At 34.3% G+C, this 20,442-nt stretch overlaps 1 protein-coding gene across 3 annotated transcripts; it reads left to right on the top strand.

The window, feature by feature from the left end:
• The first annotated feature begins 1,306 nt into the window (after window positions 1–1,306).
• Window positions 1,307–17,411, top strand: LOC140444146 (uncharacterized). 3 transcript variants are annotated; one of them, XM_072535826.1, is made up of 6 exons: window positions 1,307–1,459; window positions 1,512–1,812; window positions 2,129–2,374; window positions 3,558–3,702; window positions 3,830–4,108; window positions 17,237–17,411. In XM_072535826.1, the coding sequence occupies exons 1-6, from the start codon at window positions 1,457–1,459 to the stop codon at window positions 17,241–17,243; spliced, it is 981 nt and encodes a 326-aa protein (XP_072391927.1). In that variant the 5' UTR covers window positions 1,307–1,456; the 3' UTR covers window positions 17,244–17,411. The 3 variants fall into 3 exon arrangements, with proteins under 3 accessions (XP_072391927.1, XP_072391928.1, XP_072391926.1); XM_072535827.1 differs by lacking the exon at window positions 17,237–17,411 and adding an exon at window positions 7,134–7,346 and having other exon boundaries at window positions 3,570–3,702; XM_072535825.1 differs by lacking the exon at window positions 17,237–17,411 and adding an exon at window positions 7,134–7,346.
• Window positions 17,412–20,442: the final 3,031 nt, after the last annotated feature.

The raw sequence follows: 20,442 nt of genomic DNA, 5'->3' as shown, positions 1-20,442 counted from the left end.
TATGGGTCCAACCGTTCATAATGGCGACGGCGCTACTAGTCACGTTACGTGGACGTGGAAGTATGACAAGACAATGCAAATGACGTTATAAAAACAAAAACATTGTATCCCAAATTGTAGAAATAGGAGATGAAAACAGTATACACGTACATCAATTTTCATATATATCTAATAAACATTGCTAAAATAGAAGAAGGTACAATACCAAAATGGAATAGTATTCCAAATCGAAAAAATCAAAAGAATATTTTTTGACTTGTGGATGGGTGAAAGTTTGTATGAAGGAAACATTCTAAGAATTAGGAGTTTATGTTTACAAGCACCAGGCAAGAACAGCACATAATTATACCAAACTTTTGTTAGCAAATACAAACCCAATATTATTTTGTACATTTTGCTTCATTTTTGTTGCCTTATTTTATAAAAAAAAAGATACATTCTTAATTTTAATATTTCATTATAGATGATCATGGTCCTTCTACTTCTGAGCAATAGTTACATAGGTAATAATAATTTGTGATCATCCTGAAGAGCAAGATTGCAGAACTCCTAGAGTTTACACTTTATTATCTACAGATGGTCCTGTAAGGAAGATTATTTTAGAAGGTATGGAACTTATAAATAAGAAACCAGTACTAATGAATATAGAGACATCTATTTGTTTATCACTAGCAATATCTCCAACAGGATGGGAAGATTGGTGGAAAAATCCCTACATGAAGTTGTCCATCACATACAGAACCGCAGCCAATGGAGAAAGCAAGCTAACAATATTTAGAGTGTCCCCACCCACACCCTGACAAGGGCATGAGGAGGAGGAGGATATAAATTGCCAATACTTTAGGAAAGAAAATTATACAAATAAACAAGTGTCAGGATATCTGTGTTTTATTTTGTTGTTTTCTTGACATTGGTTTGTTAATATAATGGAAAACAGATAGGGTCATAAAATAATAAATAAAATCTTCCCTGTACCATAATATGTACCCTGTCTGATATCATGTTTTATGTTATACATTTCTATATAAAAATGCAGAGTATACTATACTTTTGGACAGAGAATATATTTTTTTCATAGAATAATTAATTTACTTATTTTATGACTATATTTTCCATTAAAAGCATCCCTTTTTCAATTTTACCGCCTAAAATGAAGAGCATGTTTTTTTAATTTGCTGAATATACATAACATACGTTTTAAATTTACCGCCAAATGAAATTAGTTTCGGCCCGTCCGCATTTGGCGCTAGAAACTCTTCCAAAGCTTTCTGTATCACTTACCTTACTAGAGGGCTATGTACTTTGAGTTTTGAGAAGGTGAGAAGGAAGGGAAGAAGGACGCTGTCGTTCTCGTTTGTGTCTGTGGTCACTGCATGTTTCACCATTTTTAATTCAAAACCCGCTATTCGTATTTTTGTTGGTTGTCTTATAGATTACTTACAATTTTGAAAATAAAATGGTAATATACATTCTCTTTGTTTATATATATAAGCTAATTCGTTAAATTTTAGACTCCCGGCCGTTCATCAACGACTACAAAAGTATTTGTAGGAAGTTTGCCTCCTGACGCCACACCAGACGATTTAAAGAAGCTTTTTGAGCCCTACGGGAATATTGCAGAATGCGATATCGCTAATAAATGCGGATTTCTCCACTTAGAAGATGCCGATTTAGCAATGAAGGCGATTGATGAACTAAATGGTGTGGAATTCATGGGTTCCAAAATTTCAGTTGAAAAGGGGCGAGTTAAGCCGCGAAGAAGTGGCGGTGGACCCAGAGGTGGAAGAGAACGAGGAGGCCCATATTCAAGAGGTAAGTAGTATATATATGGATAGAATACTTAGTTAATGCAAAAACTAGTTATACTTTTGAGCTCAAAATATTAAATACCAAACACATTCCTTTTTTCACTGAATTCAATAAATACTGCAATTTTGTGTGCTTTTTTATTGCATTTCTACTTTTAAATTGCTATCAATAAAAAGCTAATAACTTTTTTAATTTAATAGAAATTCTGGTGAAAGTTGAGATGTATTATTTAGTCCACACTATTACTTATGTATTATGAAAAGTTGTCCATTAGGAACGCTAGCAAAATATTTTTTTCCACTATCCATTCTTTATATAGGAGGAGGTGACTTCAGAGGCAGAAATGGAGGTTATGGTGGTGGACGTGATGGTGGACCGTACAGAGGAGGTGGTGGCTTTGACAGGGGTGGTAGAAGCGGCTATGGAGGTGGAGATAGAGGATATGATGATAGACGTGGTGGCAGACCAGCATACGATGATAGAAGAGCAGATCCTGCAGGATTTGATAGTTATGATGATAGACGTGGAGGATATGAAAGAGATCCCTATGCTGCTGGTTATGGAGGTATGTCTTATATTTTCATTACAATTAATGGTGTTAATATAAAAACTAACAATATTTTGTTTTCTTTAAATTTTAATATTTTTAAATATGAAATTCGGAATTTTTCTTTTGAAAACTTGCTTATGCACAAGATAAATTTAAAAAGTAAATATTTTTAATAGATATTTTAGGTAGGTTAGGCATAAGTCAATACTTCTATAGCTGCTTCGAAAACCATAACCAAAAACCTGTATCGCTGGATAGCTTGCTTCTTAAGATGCATTAAAAGGGTTACAGTTATTAATTTTACTCATTTTCAGATATTAAGATACTGTACTTAAGATCAGTAGAATAAATACTGAATAGTTTGGATGTTGGCAGTGTTTTGGGTTTTCTAATATGATTATAAGCTTGGCTGAGTATATAACATATTTGCAATTGATTTAAATATCTTACTATAATTCGTTTGGGACCCATATATTGCACATGCTGTTCCTTCAGTACTTGGAAGCATCAATGTAGATTTGATAACCATTTGGTGTCAGTTCTTCGATATCATCTCTAAACATTGTATGTTTAATATGTGCTGGGTAAATGGAATAATTTTTTTGAAAATTTACTGTTAAATTCTTTAATTGTACTATGTTGAAAATATAATTGAAATTAGGAGATTTGTTTTTTCCCAATAACCTTTCATTAAATCATGCATTAAGATCACTAAAAATTAGAAAATGAATACCATCTACTTTGGTATGCCTTTTCTGTGTCTGGTGAATAGACATTCTTGTGCTTTTTTTATTTTTAAGGGTCGTATCATTTTCAAACGCCCAATTACTAATTGTACTGTAGCTTTCTTTTATGTTTTCTATACCTTTAATTTTTCCTGTTTTTTCAGTATAAATTACCAAATCATCTGTAAATTCTAATATCCTAGTAGCTGTGGTCATGTGTTTATAATAGGTATAAAATTGATCTTAATATTCCTCTTTAAGGTTATCTGGTAAACCTATTTGTGGTCCTAAAGAGTTCCTTGTTGCTTTGAAAATGTACATCTAAATTATGTTTTTGTTAAAACACTGGCAATGTCTTTAAAATTAAAATACTGATCTATAATAGCATATTAAACACAGTAACAACATTATGGTTTTTTCTTTAAATTAAAATACATATCTTCTTTTATTATTCTGATTACCTTATAATTTAGATCGCTCAACAGGTTACGAAAGACAAGGAGCTTATGACAACAGAGGAGGTTATGACGACAGACGCGGGGCTGCTGGTGCATACGATCAAAGATCTGCTCCACCAGATGATCTCTACAGTCGCAGAGATATGGCACCTAAACCAAGGTAAATATTTAATTCATCTATATAATTTTTTAGCCTATTACTGCATTATTTTGGTATGGGTAATTACAAAATCTAATCTACTGTTGTTTTTATAAAAATTGTATAAATAAATGAATCGTTTTGTAAGCTATGGTGGATCCAACGGATATGGCGCTTCTGCCGGCTACGCTCGCGACGCCAGTGGCTACGGCGCCGCCTATTCCGATCGCTCGGCGGCCGATCCATACGCTGCTGCTGATCCATATAGAGCGGCCTCAGCCGGTGGTGGCTATCAGGAGCGTGATAGAGGATATGGTGGGCGACCTGCTGAGGGTTATGGAAACTCGTATGCTGCGGCATCTGGGGGAGCTACAGCCGCAAGAAGTGGCTACGATTCCGCATATCCTCCTCTACCACAGCAAAGAGGGTGAGTATTTTTATTGTAGATAAGCGTATAAGAAAGTATCTATTGAAATATTAAATTGACTCGGAAGTTGCGATATTTTCGTTATATAACCGGATTTTTATAACTCCTGCTATGGGATTAATGAGGTGTTATTATAAGCGCGGATTTACTCAGGAAAATATAAAGAATTGTTAGTATTTTTATTTTAAACAATTAAATTAATAGTCTTAATAATTTTTTTCCGTGAAATAACGTTTTAAGTCCATTGTAGACGTCCGTTTTTTTTTCACTGGATAACGATCCGTGTTTATTGGACTCACAGTCCGACGTAGAAAGTGCTGTTAACCACGATAAGATAATTTGCGGAAATACTATCGGACATGTCACACATTTATTATGGTTTACATCCTTTTGACGTGACAACGTCTTAAATTAGGTTGTGGCTCGGAGTCACTCATGAAAAAGTGTAACGCCCGCTCACGTCTGTTACGATGAGTCACCGAACGAGAGAGAGGCCCGCCGGACCGGCGAATGCCTTGCGTCTCTCTCCCACTCAAACATGATCGGTCCGCTTCGCGCGCAGCACTAGAGAATTAGGCGCGTTGAATCGGTGCGTGCTTGTGTCTCTGTCTTTCTCGAGCGTTCTTGGCGTTGGAAAAACGAGAAAGCGTCATAATACAAGTTCACACGTGTGGTTAAAGTATCGTCAGCTGTGTCTGTAGTAAAAATGTGGAGTGCTTAGATTCGTCATTTACAACAACTACAACAATAAAGGTAAATAATTGTACACGAATATTTCATTATCGTAAACTATGATTGATTGATTAATTGTTAGATTGACACAAAAGTTGAGAAACTGAGTTTATAGGTTATGTCATACTATTGACAAATGTTGATAGTGTTAAGTAAATTATTAGTTTAAATCACTCTGCAATCAATGGTAATTCAGTCGATTCACTATCCTCAACAAAATCACTCAAATAGAAATTAGTTAAGTTTAAGTTTACATGTACAATGTTTTAGTAAACAAAATATATTTCTATAGTTAAAATTTGTGCAATTCTTATTTTCATTCAATTCCTTGTTCCTATTGTGCAATTTAATAATATTCATATCAATAAATATTCTACCGAGAAAAAGACGTTGTCACGTAAAATCTTCGCCCGTAAAACCGACTTTACAGGCAACCGATTTTTTTTTTTTTTTTATAAAGAACACTGACATGGGATTATTAATATGTTTGTTCGAAAGAAAGGACCATATTCTTCTCTTTACAATAGTCCAGGATGTATATACAACGACCTTTTACGTTTTCCTGTTGCCTTTTGCTTTTTCTTGCATAAATAATTTACTATTTTTTTACTGTATGACATTATCACGTGTAACCGCTTCGGCAGTTAGTTAAGGCTAGTTAGTCAGTTAAAGTCAGTCTTATATGTATTCAAGAAAGTCCGTTTATTGACGGTACGTTGTTCAGTGAAAAAACGGACGTGTACAAGAGGCCTTAAGCTGAATGTAACATACAAATTCTAAATACAAAATGGTCATTATCGTTAAGATCACTGTTAACTACAATTTATGCATAACAGTTGGTATAAGGTATGAGATATTATTATGCAAGTAATGATGAGAAAAAAAGAGACTGATACAAATAGCAAAAGAGGAAGAACAAGTCAAAGATATGGTGGGAAAAGTAAATGTTAGAAAATAATTCATCAAATAATGATGGAAAATAGCAAAACTGGGACAAGATGAATGAGCATTGGAACTATAGAGTATATTGAGAAAGTTAAAGTACTCAGCTTCTAGAAAAAATTGGTAAAATTTGATAATGCAGGCGAAAAAAAATTTTCAACAAAGTGAGGGGAAACAGAAGATATGGTTATAATTTTGCAAATATGATCAAAGAAAGAGTTGAGATGAAGGAGGTCTAGAAGCATTCTCAATCGGATCGAATTACCAACCAATAAAGAAATTTTCAATACACAAGAAAGCTTCTACTCCTTCAAATACAATAAACGAGACCCCACTGAATCGGTTTATGATCAGTTTGGATTATTTTAAAGCTTTTGTTAGTACAAATGAAATATGTTATAATACTCTCTTTCCTTACAAAGAGCAATAAAAATAGAGCACAAAGATCGATGATAGACTATATTTTGTCGAAAAAAAAAGTTAAGAGCTTCTCAGATTTTGGGTTGACTATCACTGATCACTAATATCAGCACTCAGCATAGATTGGAAGCGATCATAAGTTGGTACTGTGCAAAATCAGAATGAAAACACATAAATATACAGTGTGAGTCACCACTAACGGGACTGAAGATTACAACGAAATGGTAAAAGATTTCAAAAAATTTTTTTCGTTTCATTCACTCCATGGTTTTGCACAGAAGTGAAGGACAATTATTGTAAAGAAAGAAAAAGGTTACTAGAAACACACAAAAAGTAAATTAAAACACGCGTCCGACAATTTAGACAATGAAAAACTAAAGAAATGCTCTTGTAAAAAAAAATAAAAAATGATCGAATGATTTTAATGATTTACAAAAAGAAACATATTGTCTTATAATGTGTCTCATGATTCTCTTAGGGGAAATGAGCCAGATATAAGGAAAGCTTTTTTAAGATGAACAGGTTAAACATGTAGATTTGTTTTATTTTCATGTACCGCCCTATCACGTAAATTGTATAAGTACTTATAAGCGGGGGCATTAAAGTTTCCTAAAAATGGTTTCTACATCGGTATTCTCAGTCGATATATTGCTATTTCAGTGTGACAACTTAATAAAATGGAAATAAACACGTAAACGTATTTCGCAGCTAAATTGTAAACGATTTTTTTAAATAAACTATTCAGTTTTACTCGTTGGATCTAATAATTTGATCACCAACTACGTATTGTAGACATTTTGATTAGCTATACATTGAACACATTTACCGTTTTATTACCCATACTCAAATTACGTTTTTATTAAATAAGTTGTTTGGATGTTTTGCGCATACGGCAGCATTATTTTGTTTTTTATACTTTTCCGATTTTCAGCATGTACTAAACACGCATTGTCGAATACTCGCTTCCATGCGTCCGGATTCGTTTGACGGACAATTAAGAAAACAAAATCAAAACTCGGAGAAATATTAGCGGAAGCCACTATTCTGGATAATGTAAGATTGTTTAATTTTAGCGCATCAAACCTTAAGTTTATGTCATGTAGTGTTTAGATATCTTCAATTTGATAATATATTGTTTTAAGGATGCGGTTTTTTATTATTTCCAAAGTTTTGCTAACTAACCTCCTTGTGTAAGCCATCAATAAAGGTTTTGGAACATTAATTGCGACATATACGTCTGTTTTATAGACTATGTGGAAGAATTTGACAGTGTAATAGAGAAATCCTTACTAAAAACCATACACATAAGAGAATTCGATAGCCAAGATGTTTAAAAAACAACCTGATATAGTAAAAATCGCAAAAATACGAATATTATAGTTTTTGTGTCCATGTCATGCGACACTCAGAACGATATGGAGTCCTCCGTCTTATTATTCAGGAAAAATATATCGAAAGAGGGGTACCTGCAAAAGAACATCATGGCTTCATAACCTACCGGAGTGGTTTAATCTTTCTTCAGAACTGCGCTGAATAAAATTATGATCGCCAATATGATAAGCAACATTCATTAATGGACATGGCACGGAGAGAAAAGCGTAGAGATTACTGTAAATATAAACTCCAATAGTCGTTCTTCTAAATGAATTCAACTACATAACCAACAAGTTATGACCGTATCGAAGAGCGCAGGGAAATTGGTAGAAAACCAGCCTCGTTGTTAAAGAATGTCAGATAATAGCCCGGGATATGGAGAGTAGAATGACCGTTCTACTCTCCGTATCCAGATCTGTATGATGGATTCACCAACGTCGAGGGGATTTGATAAGGTATATCAAGAAGAAGAATCAATAAGTAATATGAATAAAGCGTATCGCTATCAGGTATAGAAAGGTTATCTGTAAAAGAATAAATGTTCTGTTGGAGAAAAATATTACGAATTCCGTGGACTGATTACAGAACAGATAATTATATGTATTGTAAGAGATCCTTTGGTGAAGTCCAGCTACAATTAACATACGGTGGACATGTCGTGAGATAGACAAATCACTCAAGGGAATGTAAAGTACCGAAGACCAAACAAAACTGATTAACCAGATCGCAGGAATCTGTAAAAGCCCAATATACGAATTCTTTACTTTTTCGTGTCCAGATCCAAATGTTTCTCCCCCCAACAACGGACGTGTCAATGGAATTTTTTGCTGGCATGGCACAATTCTTCGCGGGTGCACCTACCAGGGCATAGTCTGTACTTCAGTAGGTGTTCCATGTTCTGAACTTCAACGCATAGTGAGTCCTGTGTGTCGATCCTACCCCACCTGATTTTATTTGTCTTGATAGGGACACATGTTCTTATTTTGTTCGTATTCTGTGATTTGTTCTCCATTCGAAGCCGCCAGCATTATCTTGGCGTTCCTGGTCTAGGATCAACCTTCAGCAACGGTTGGACTTTTGCCTTCTTTCTCTGCCTCTGCTTGATTCTCGCTTACATTTTGGGATGCATTTCTTTCCTAGAGGGTCACCGTTAAGTTTTTAACAAAATTCCAAGTGATCTTGTTTTTTTTTTTTCTGAGTTTATTCGCTGAGTGCCTTTACTAAATGGATCTTTCTCGCCGGACTTTGTTAAGAGGCTTTGGAATCCGTCAGATAAGCGGGGATATAATGCTGCCTGCAACCTCTTGGAATTGTTTGTTTTGAGACATCTCAGTGTGAAGACAAATCTTTAGTAATTTTTTGGGTCTAAGTCTGGGACCAGTTTACCTTCTTGAAGCTGATCACCTTTGGAAGGCAATATAAGATGTTTTTATGGCTGCATTCACTTCTAGTACCACTGTTGGATGTTGAGTTTTGGGAATGAGGTCGTACGCCCTTTTGATACAGAGATTTTTGAGACTGCTGCTGACGAAGCATAAGTCAAGATTGTATCTTCGCTTCCAGGTGTTTCTTTGTAAGGAATATGGAAATTTTGGGTCGTGTAAAATGCTAAGATTGTTTGCCTTTGCACATTCCTCGACCTATAGGTCTTTGCTGTCTGTTTCCCTGTACCTCCACTCGATGACGTGGCTATTGTAGTCGCCAAGAATGAATCGGTTTGGTTGTGATCCAAAGTTACTTGTTGGGATGAAGGTGGATGGTGTTGATGCTATACGAAAGTTACGGTATATTTATCAATCTCCACTGCGAAATTTGCTTTACAGTACGTTGCCAGTATTTCTTGTTTGTTTTTATTGATACCCTTTATATTTATAGACGCCATCGTCAGTGTTGGTTCTGACAAGAACGTTTGATTGTTTCGTTCTCATTGATAGGTTTGGTCCGGTGATGGAAGGATTGGCTGTTAAAAACGTTTCCAATGGGCACCGGCATCATTTTGTTTTATTGCGTCGTTACACTGCTGCTCTCGAGGAGGCTTCCTCCATGTCCCAATACACGAATTATTTGAAATAACAAGAGACAGAAATATATGGAGATCGAACATACACATCATGACGAACACTACTCTCTTCCGCGGATCAAGAATTGAGAGAAAAAGCCAGATAGGGAGGGATAGAGACAGAGTCTTTGTGATCGACCAGAATGGAGGGCCCCACTCGACGTCTAGCTAAGTAGCTACTTCAGAAGCAGGGAAAGCTGTTGTGTATGGTAAATAGAGTACATAACTCAGCTAGAGTAGAATATTAACAGCCAGAGGTGGGATTCACACATACTAACTCCTTGCAAGACTTTTTATAATAAGACATGATTTCTTACAGTTACAACCGGGGAAGTCGTCTTGTGATGTTCTTTCTTTGCCGGATCCTGGTCTCCAATCTTCATGACCAGTAGTATCATTTTTTCATTTCTGCCATGAAAGTGACTATGAATCTTTAATGAAACTGTTCTCCGTATGCCGTTGACCATTTTTTGATTCCTCCGCCTTCGGTGCTGATTTCTCGACCACAACAAAAGAGTGCCCTGTCACTTACCAACTTGGGGCAGTAACTGGGGGATCGCTTATACTGGAAATCACTTGCTGATCCCTCCACATTTGGCTACCCTCATTTAGTTTAGCCTGCAGGCCAATGCAGTTGCCGGGCCGTGCCACGTGGATCCGTAAGTGAGAGTTGAGTTTCTAATAAGGACCAGTTATGTTTTCGACTTATATCGCTATTACCGATGATATAACATGGTAGGCACTGTTCCTAGCGCTTTTATAGAGAGCAAATGAAGGCTCCTACACCAAGAGATGCCGTTCTACACATTTTTAATTTATGTATACTACAATAAGGCGTCCCTCTCAAACTTGGAAACTTGCTGTGACTTCCTATGGGCAATAATGGTACTCTCTGATTTATTACGGATCTTCCAAACCTTGACAGTTGGTAGCGGCCATAGTAATTTTTTATTAAGGTACCATATATTTTACAGTGTAGTTATCCTGAACAAACGCATACCAAATAAATGTATCAATTGATGTGACATGTATATATTTTTTAAGTTTTTTCCACAGGTTATTTAAGCCGAATATAATAAATTATGGTTTCCTTCAAATTATTTCGCACTTGCTCAAATTTAGAGTTCAACTGTAGACAATATTCCATTTATGCGCATGCGTTCACGCTTTTAAGGATTACGAAGATCAAAAGCGTTGCCACGTTTCATAATTTTGCTGTTTTTTATGGATAAATAAAATCCTTTAGGGTTGAAAATAAACGAAAATAATGGATTTTACATATACAGCAAATGCGTACATTTATATTCGTATTTATAACAAACAGATAGAACTCGTACAAAGATTCCAGTATCTTGATTGCTGAATAACAAACGATCTTGACAACGAAGTCAAAATACGAACTCGTGCCGAGTATGCTAGTCCAACATAGACTCTTGGAGGAAAAAAAAATACAATTTCCTACGTCTTATAATGGAAGGGAAAGTGGGAGGAAAAGAGTTCCTGGAAGAAGAAAATGCTCATGTGGGAAGAATATAAGGGACTGCACATCCATTCATTATTAAGAACAGCTTAAGATAGTTAGCAATTTGAGGTTGTTATCGCCAACCTTCAGTAATGTAGAAGATACCTTAAGAAGAAGAAACAAGATTAGTTAAATTTGAGACCATGAGAATTTTGCGTTTTAAAAATTACCAAATATTCTAAATTATACACCCACATTGTCAATAAAATGCTTAAAGGTTGTTAAGATTTTATCAATATAAAATAATGAAGTTGATTTAAACGGTTGCGGATTTTGAAGGACCTTGCCTGTACAACTGCGCCACATGTTGACCTTCCGTGATAGGTCTTGAGTAAATTTTAATATAAAGAGATGGTATATTTTTGATTGCGGCTATAGCTTGTTAATCATATGCCTATAATCCAAATTTATAAATGGATACAGCACATAATCGTTAAAAAATATTAAAGTACATAGTGTAATTTAAGCGTAGTCTCAACTGAAGAAACATAGTTTTATAGACAGATAAGAACGATACTAGAAATTCAGCGTAGATCGTAAAAGAAAACTCATAATGAGCTGATCCTAACGAAAAAAGAATTTCCAAGTGAAAGCAACTACAGCGTCTACGGAAACTGCAACCTTATATATGTATGTATATATATTATCCTAAGATTTAATATTTTTGAATAGCACAACTTGTTCTTTCTTATGATATCAAATATTTTACAGTATAGTTTCGCCAAAAAGCTATACTGAATAAATGTATATAAACTGTTGCGTCATACATATATTTTTTAGTTTTTTCCACAGGTTATTTAACCCTAAGTCACCGACTAAATTGTAGAAGGTTTCCCTCAAATTAATTAGCACTTGCGCAGATTTAGACGTCAACTGTGCAAAATATTGCGCATGCGCACACGCTTTTAAGAAATACGAAGATCGACAGAGTTGCCACGTTTCATAATTTTGCGTCTGTTATGGGTAAACGAGATTAACCTAGCGTTCCAAATTTTGCGCCATGAGAATTTTGCGTTTTAGAAGTTACCAGATATCATTCAGATGAACTGTCAAACGTTTATTGCGCATTATGAATAAAAAAGAACGTACTAGCGAACGAATTTTTGCGCATTCTGTACTATACGTCCATATTATGCGGAAGGGTTATCAAGTTTTCCTCAATATCAAGTTGATTTAAGCGTTTGCGGATTTTGAAGGACCTTGCCTGAACGATTGCGCCACACGATGTCCTTCCACGATAGGTCTTGAGGTACGTTTTAATATAAAGAGTTAGTATGTTTTTGAATACGGCTATAATTTGTTTATCGTGTGCCTATATTCTATTTATAATCAAAATTTCCAAATTTAGATAGTAGTTGTATAAAGTTGCGAAATATGATATAAAAAGCTCAAAACTAAGCATAAAAAACTAGCTGATCCACAGACGACGTTTGGAATTGGTAATTCTCCACTTAACCCTTTCGAGTCGGATTTTTTTTTTCAGGATCAGTATGGAATTTAGAACTTTTTTGTTTAAAACGTATAATTATTCAAAAATAAAAGTGATTAAGATACATTTTATTCTTGAGATCCGCCATTTTGTCCGGAACATATATGCCCCAGTCAGACTTCTTTGGAACATATGTGTGGGACTATATTAACCCATCAGACATCAAATTATCACTTTATTTTAGTAAAGAAAAATCGAAAATACAAATAAAATCTCATATTTTGAAAGCAAAAGGGCTAAAACTAAGATCAATATTTAATGTAAATGAAAAGGTGTGAAATATGTTTTGCACAAGGGTGCATTGCAGCTCTGACATAGTGTGGTGGTTCATTTTTCTTTTTTATGATAAGAACATCGTTGATATCTTCTACGGGTTTTTCCTTCGATAGGTAAATGATCTTCCATGTTAAATTTTTTTTTTGTTTCTTGGTGGAGGACGTCCAAATGAAGTCGAAGCTTTTCTTTTAATAGCAGCATGGCTTCTTCTCAATGAAATAAGTCTCTCAGCTACACTAATTAGAAAATGCAAAAATGGTGTTTTTTCTTTTCTTTTTAGATCATTGTGTAGTACATGAGAATTTCCAATAGCCATCATCAGAAAACGCAAAAATACTTTGTTCTACCATTTGGTAGACTACCTATCAAAGTCATACATGCCCATAATATGATCTGTTGAATCCACGCCGCCCATTTTCTTATTGTACATCAGGACGTCGCACATTCATTTTAGAGCCATTCATTATTTTTCGTTTCACTTTTATTTGCTTATCTCCAGAGCAATTGCTTATTGCTAACAAGTCTATAGCATCTTGCCATCTGCAAATTATGGTGCCGTGGTTATTTACTCTGAATTCTTAGTTACCACGATTCAACTCCCCAACAAATTTAAGTACATTTACTTTCGTTGCAATTATTGTTCCTATCGGTGGATAAGATAGAGTATCGAGTAGTCTAATAGATGAGAAAAATCTGTCAAAATATAATAATACATCAGTTCCCCTTATAGTACTAACTAATTTGATCATTACTCTTTCTCCTCATAATAAAATAGTATCATTTCCTGTTTCCTTTCCCTCGTATCTATTAAAATCGTATACATATCTCGTTGTAGAGTCGCTTCATAACCATATCTTTATTCCCCGTTTAATGGGTTTGATGGGTAGGGACTGTTTTAGGGAACACCTTCCTTTAAATTTGATGTAATATTTTCTCGCATTGTCAGGCTTTACAGTATCAGCCAAATACATTTGGCAAGGATCAGTTTACAGCGGTCTGGAGAAATCGCACTTTTTATTGCTAAATTTTCTAAAGAATCATTTTATGACCAATAATCATTGAAAGATGGAACTTGATTGTATGCCATGATTACCAATACAATCATAATTTCATGTTCATCGGTAGGAATTCTTTTTCCTTAATGTCGTTTCCAAATTTCTCTAAACATAGATTCGTACAATATGTCATATGAGGCTTCTGGGAAAGACTTAGAAGTATTTTTATTTCGGTCATAGTATGAGGAAGAGTACAATCGACTTTTTATTTCTGATGGAACCGAAAAACGTAGTAAAAAAAGATCCATCGTAATGAAACCAAATACCGGGTTGGTACGTACCTTCGCCTTCTTTATCATTCTCGTCACTACTGCTTTCTTCTTCACTTTGATCACTTATCATCTGATTCTCTTCATCCATCTTATTGCGCTCGGAACCTGAATCTATTTCTTGACGCTCTCGTTCTACTTCTTCGCAGCGAAGGATGGACTTCTGATTCTGTATCGCTGGCAAAAATGGCGGCTGCCTCCTCCTCTAGCTCTTTCTCCGTCAGTATCTAGAACAAAACAACACTGTTGGGACACATATAACCCACCATAAATGTCGGGTAAGACATATTTCACCCATAAAACAAAATACTAGTTTTATTGAATATATTTACTTTTTTTTTTGTTGGTAGCTCCACTCCCAAAAACAAATTTGCAACAACAGTAACAGTGCACAACTGTTCCTGTGGTAATTATCAACAAAACTACATGAACACGTTCGACATATCAACATCATGAGAAAATATAGCGCGAAAACGGTTCGCAATGTTGCCGCTTACACAAATTATTCTTTTAAAACTGTTAAGTTCTTAAAAAGTCGATTACGATACAAATGCATATAAAACGATTCAGGTTTAGTCCAACAGACTTAATGATTTGATGACTGGGATACGTACGTCCCGTCAGTCTCGAAAGGGTTAAGGAAAATACCTGTCCCAGATAAGTAAAATAGAATAAAAAAACAACACTTTTTTCATGATTTATTTATTTTGAAATGTTTTGTTACAACTAGATTTTCAATCAATCTTTTTCTTCAGCTTTATTTAAGTTTCAATTTTCAGACCGATACATTACAATTGTGTAATAGCATCTATAATATCGACAAAAGATCAATAATCAGCTTTGAACTTGGGAATTTTGATTATAAATAAGTAGTACCGAAAAAACGGTTTCGCTAAACTAGTTTGAAGGCAGCTAAACCATAGTTTGGGACGTGGCTCATACGCCACTTAACCATTAGAACGGTTATAAAAACTTCTCTATTATATATCTACTAATAAAAAGATCCGACATGTATATTTGTTTGTTGTTCGAAGATGTAAATCGCAAGCGCTTGGTTTTGTTGTATAAAGGTGCGATGCGATCTCAATATTATTATATTAGCACAGCGTATTATGTTGGGTGTATTTATAGAACAGAAATATGGAGTTTTATTATGCCACGCTAACACTAATCCATTTGTATATTCTGCATTACTGTTACTTTTCTCCTCTTATACACCGTGTGTCAGCCAAATGGAATAAATTAGCTCATAAATAAATGAGGGAGTATTCAAAAAAACGGTCGAACACGTCGATTAGTATTTATAGTTGCGCATTTTTTTTTCCATAAAAACTTTTTATACGGGCTGTATCAGATAACGGTGGCTAATACCAACTTGCTTATTTTAAATAGAACACCCCGTATATTAATTAATTTTTAGATTCCTCAGATCATTTTAGACATTTTTTGAATACAATGTCCTATACTTATCTTTGACTGTGTCGGAAATATTAAGTAAAATGCAAAAATTCACATTTAGAAAAGAAAATTATGTATTTGTCGAAAGTCTCTACAACATACAAATCTAAACAATAATGTAAATGTAGAAGGTGTTCAAAATGCTCCCCACGAATGTCTTGGCAACACCCTAACCGTGAACAGAAATTTCTTCTAACGTTACTCAACATCTCAGATGTAATCGATCTAATCGCAAGCGTTATTCGTCTTCGTAAGTCAGCTAAGTCGGTGATACGAATACTCCCTCATTTATTTATGTTTTGTTCAGTTTTGTATACAATACTTTTCACATATCCCATAAGAAAAAGTCTAATGGCGTCAAATCGGGGGATCGTGGTGGCCATTCCATCGATCCTCGCCTCCCTATCCACCGATTTGGAAATATTTGGTTGAGGTACTGCCGGACATGGATTTGGTAATGGGGTGGTGCTCCATATTGTTGAAACCATATTATATTCGCTGGAACTTGTGGGTTTCCTGGATCAGGATACAAGTTGGCCAACGTTGGCAATACATTATTTTGGAGCAATGCTAAATAATTGCGCCATTCAAATTGCCATTTATGAAAACGGACCTATGATCTGATCTTTAATAATTCCTGCCCACATGTTAACCTTCTCAGCGTATTGAGTATTGCCTTCTCTCATCCAGTGAGGATTTTCCCTTAAAAAAATAGCGGCAATTTTGCCGATTAGCATGACCGTGAAGAGTAAAGATGCACTCATCAGAAAACGAAACATGTTCTAATTGGATCACATTGCTGTCTAACATTGCCATCCTTTGTTCACAAAAATACGTTCTGTCTAAATCATCTTCCATGAGCTCTGGAGTGTGTATAATTTTATAGGGATGCATTTTGTTTTCTTGTAATATTCGAATAACCAATGAATAGCTATATTGAGTACAGGAAATGCTTCGTGAAATAAACGAGCTACTTCCATTTGCGTCCGTGTCTTATCTCCATAGCCAATCATCTGTATAATTGTTATTTTGTGCATTTCTGTTAAATAAACCATTTTTCTGGCTTGAATTATTATTATTAGAAAAGTTTATTATATATAAACATATCATTAGAAATGTTTTATTCCCAGTAAATATGTCCTTACTTATTAATTTGTGAATCTTTGTGTTCTTATTTACCGTTGTTTACTTCAAATCCATTCAATAACGAAAAGAGCTGTAAAAAACAATTTATAATTGTGTTAGAATTTTGGTGCACGTAGTTGAAATCATAGACTTCTGGGAAAATTCTTGTTAATTTCTGTTTTATAGTCTGACGTCGTTTTAACTTTTATTGGAATGTGATATTTCTCATCGAAGTAAAATGTAACTTATAGTAACAGTAACGATCTTTCTATATGTGCAATAAAAATATTTTAGTCATGATTTAATGCAGTACCTGTAAAACAATATGTTCACATAACCTACGTTTCGGTCTGTCACTAAAGTACTAGTGTGTTACATTTTTGTTCTAATGGTTTTGATTTTTTTAGGAGTTGAGTATGCCATATAAGAGTATCAGATATGGACTTCTGAAGAAAATACCGAAATTCAAGATGTACTGTAAGGGCCTTGTGGAATAGAGGGAAATACATCACTGAATTACTGAATAACAAATAATCTATGTTTGCAGTATATAAATAACAATAAAGAAATAGTTTATTTGTAGTACATTGTTTATTTAATTCCTAACTGAATGTAAAGTTACAGCGTTCCATTTGTGTATTTCCTTTCCTGAACAAATAAGCCAAAATTTATAGTTCCCTGATCTTCTGCCTTCCATTTTTAGTCAAGCAAAAAGTAAGTACTGTTTTAATATGTAACAAAATAAATGAATATTTTATAGCATATTTACAAGGGCTAAATTTGTAAACCATAAAAGATAGTTAAGTGATCAACGGTTTGAATAATTTACACTGATTTATTTAAACGTTTACAAAATTAATGGTATTCTACCATACATAAATCAACTCTACAGATGGCTTACGCTCTAGACTTGGAAATTCCTGTTGTGATTTTTTTTAGTTTGTCCGTTTCTTGTCTCAAGCTCTTTTAAAGCGTTTTCTACCGCATCTATTCATTTTCTTCTAGGTGGTTCTTTTCACATTTTCCCCATTGGGTCTCTTCTTACCATTTTCTTACTTGACCTTCTTTCAATAAGTCTTTGCACATGTCCCATATTGATCCTTCCAAATGTAGACTTGGAATTCTAAAGGAAATCACCCACTGCAGTGAAACTCTGCATGCCATCAATCCTTTTCATCAAAAATGCGTATTTCATTGGGTAGATTGCAGATGTCTCTAGGAGTTGCATAAAAAAAATGATTCTTCTTACCCATATGCCTACAATAAATTATCTTTGCTCCAAATATTTTCGTAACATTTGTATTTTCATAATTCTTTTTTGTTCTAAAATGTTTTATGGTTTATCAAGAGAAGATACCCGAAAACTGTCATATGAAGTCGCAAGCTACAATAATATAGTGGTTCTAGCAAACTGACATACATCAAAAAGCGTTTCACTTGACTGGATGAAAGGATTTCAGAAACATCATTCCAATAATTTATCCCTCCGTACCCCAGAACGTTTTAGTCTTGCAAGAGCAACCGATTTCAATAAATTGAAAATTCAAGGTTGAAATGTTTTTCAGTAAACTTACAACTGTCTTAAAAGCATTTCCCGGAGTTTGAAGATGGTAGTCGCATCTATAATTTAGATGAGACAGGAACCGTTACCGTTCAAAAGTCACGAAAAGTGTTTGCAGAAAGGGGTATAAGACAGGTTAGTAAGATCACGTGGAACGCTCGTTACAACATGCTGTATTGTTGGAGCAGCTATTCCTCCCGCTCTCGTATTATCCAAAGTACACTTTTAAAGGTATCATAAATGGGGTATTCCCTGAAACTTTGTGACTAGCTTCAAATACAGGTTGGATGAATGCTTTGTGCAAGTTGTTAAGCATTTTATTAAGCACACTGGTAGTACCATAGAAAATCCTTCTTTATTGCTAATGGATAATGATCATAGTCATTTATCGATTGAGGTAATCGATTTAGTAAAAATAATGGCGTTACAATCCTACCGCCACACTGTACGAACAGATTACAGCCGTTGAATGTAGGTTTATTAAAACCATTTCAAACTTACTATAACATCACAACCATTTTTGAAAAACTGTAATATTTCCATTCTATCTACATGTCTTCACTGCAGAAGTTTTGTGACAGATAGACCGCTTGTTGAAGCTGCTGCTGAAAATATAAATAAATCTCCAGGTTCAAGTACTACTGATACCACGAACACCTTTGTTAGCTCAACAGTTTTTAAGAGATCCTAAAACTCCGACAATTTTATTTGGGAAAGGCAACAAAAACGCTAAGGAAAGACGATGATACCTACGGATACCCCGAAAAAATGGAACTGATTAAATCTAAAGAAAAAACACCAAAACAGAAAAAAGTAACAAGGCGCGTATTAGATAGTGATTCTAATGTCATCTGATTAATAACAACATTAAATCATGTGTTTAAATTTTTATATTTCTCGTTTTACAATAATTTCAATTATTATTTTTAAATATATTATTTAGTTTATATAATAATTACATTTATTCCCAAAAGATATTTATTTATACTTTATAATTAATTTAGTATTTGGTCTCAATTTGACAGGTATGTCAAAAATAAACAACGTATGCTTTGTTAATACGTTAACAGGTGGCGTTAGGAGCAAACATGATAATTTATTGAATTTGTTTAAAATATAAATAATAAAATTACTTTTGTTGGGGATTTCATAAAATGAGATGGTCTAACTTCTGTATTTATTCTTTACTTAAAAGTACATACTACACAAAAGGTTTTGCATAAAACGTGACTTAACGATAAAACTGTCTAAGCTGAAGTCCCTCATCCACGTCACCATCATTCAGTAATATATATTCTTTATCTATGGTCACCATCAGTGACAGTTGGCAGTTCTTCTTTTCTAAAGTGGCCTTGTATTAGTAATTAAACAGAATAGATCTAACTTCTACACTTTATTCAATTTTAAAAATGCAGAAAACATAACGAAGGTTCGCGCTAGTCTACGGTACCGCCTAATGTTCCACTTTTTTTTTTTCTTCATGCCCAAAAATAATTAATTAATTGTGAACTAATTAATTGGCCTACAAAAAAAAAACTAGACCCGTTACAATCATCTACAAAAAACCTATAATCGAATGCATTGTCTAATCAGAATATTTGTCGGTGTACCACATGGAGGTGTATGCAAAGCGTCAACACGAAAGTGTTATTCAACGCAGTTTTACACTTAAATAATTTAAAATTAAAATATTAATGTTCTTGCTTATAAAAGTTTATAAATTGGCGCTGGCTGGAAATACAATTTGACAGTTGATTTATTTTTCCTCGATCTTGCAGGCATAACCATCTTTTTAATGAAATTCTAACAGTTGTTGATTGATATCAATTGATACCGTCAGATTGATATCAAATTTGGATCTGTTATCTACTGTATTTAATGAGAATAAACCAAAATTTAATTGAAAATATAATATATTTGGCGTTTTGTTTTCCATCATGGAAATTTCAACCTGATTTTGACAATTATACTAATCAGAGTTGCAAATCAAAATATATAATATAACGTACCTATTCTTGATCAAAATTATAGTTTATTCTCATCGTCCAATAT

The sequence above is a fragment of the Diabrotica undecimpunctata genome, chromosome 6 (assembly GCF_040954645.1).
Source record: "Diabrotica undecimpunctata isolate CICGRU chromosome 6, icDiaUnde3, whole genome shotgun sequence".
Classification (NCBI taxonomy): Eukaryota; Metazoa; Arthropoda; class Insecta; order Coleoptera; family Chrysomelidae; genus Diabrotica; species Diabrotica undecimpunctata.
This window is presented reverse-complemented; position numbering and strand designations above follow the sequence as displayed.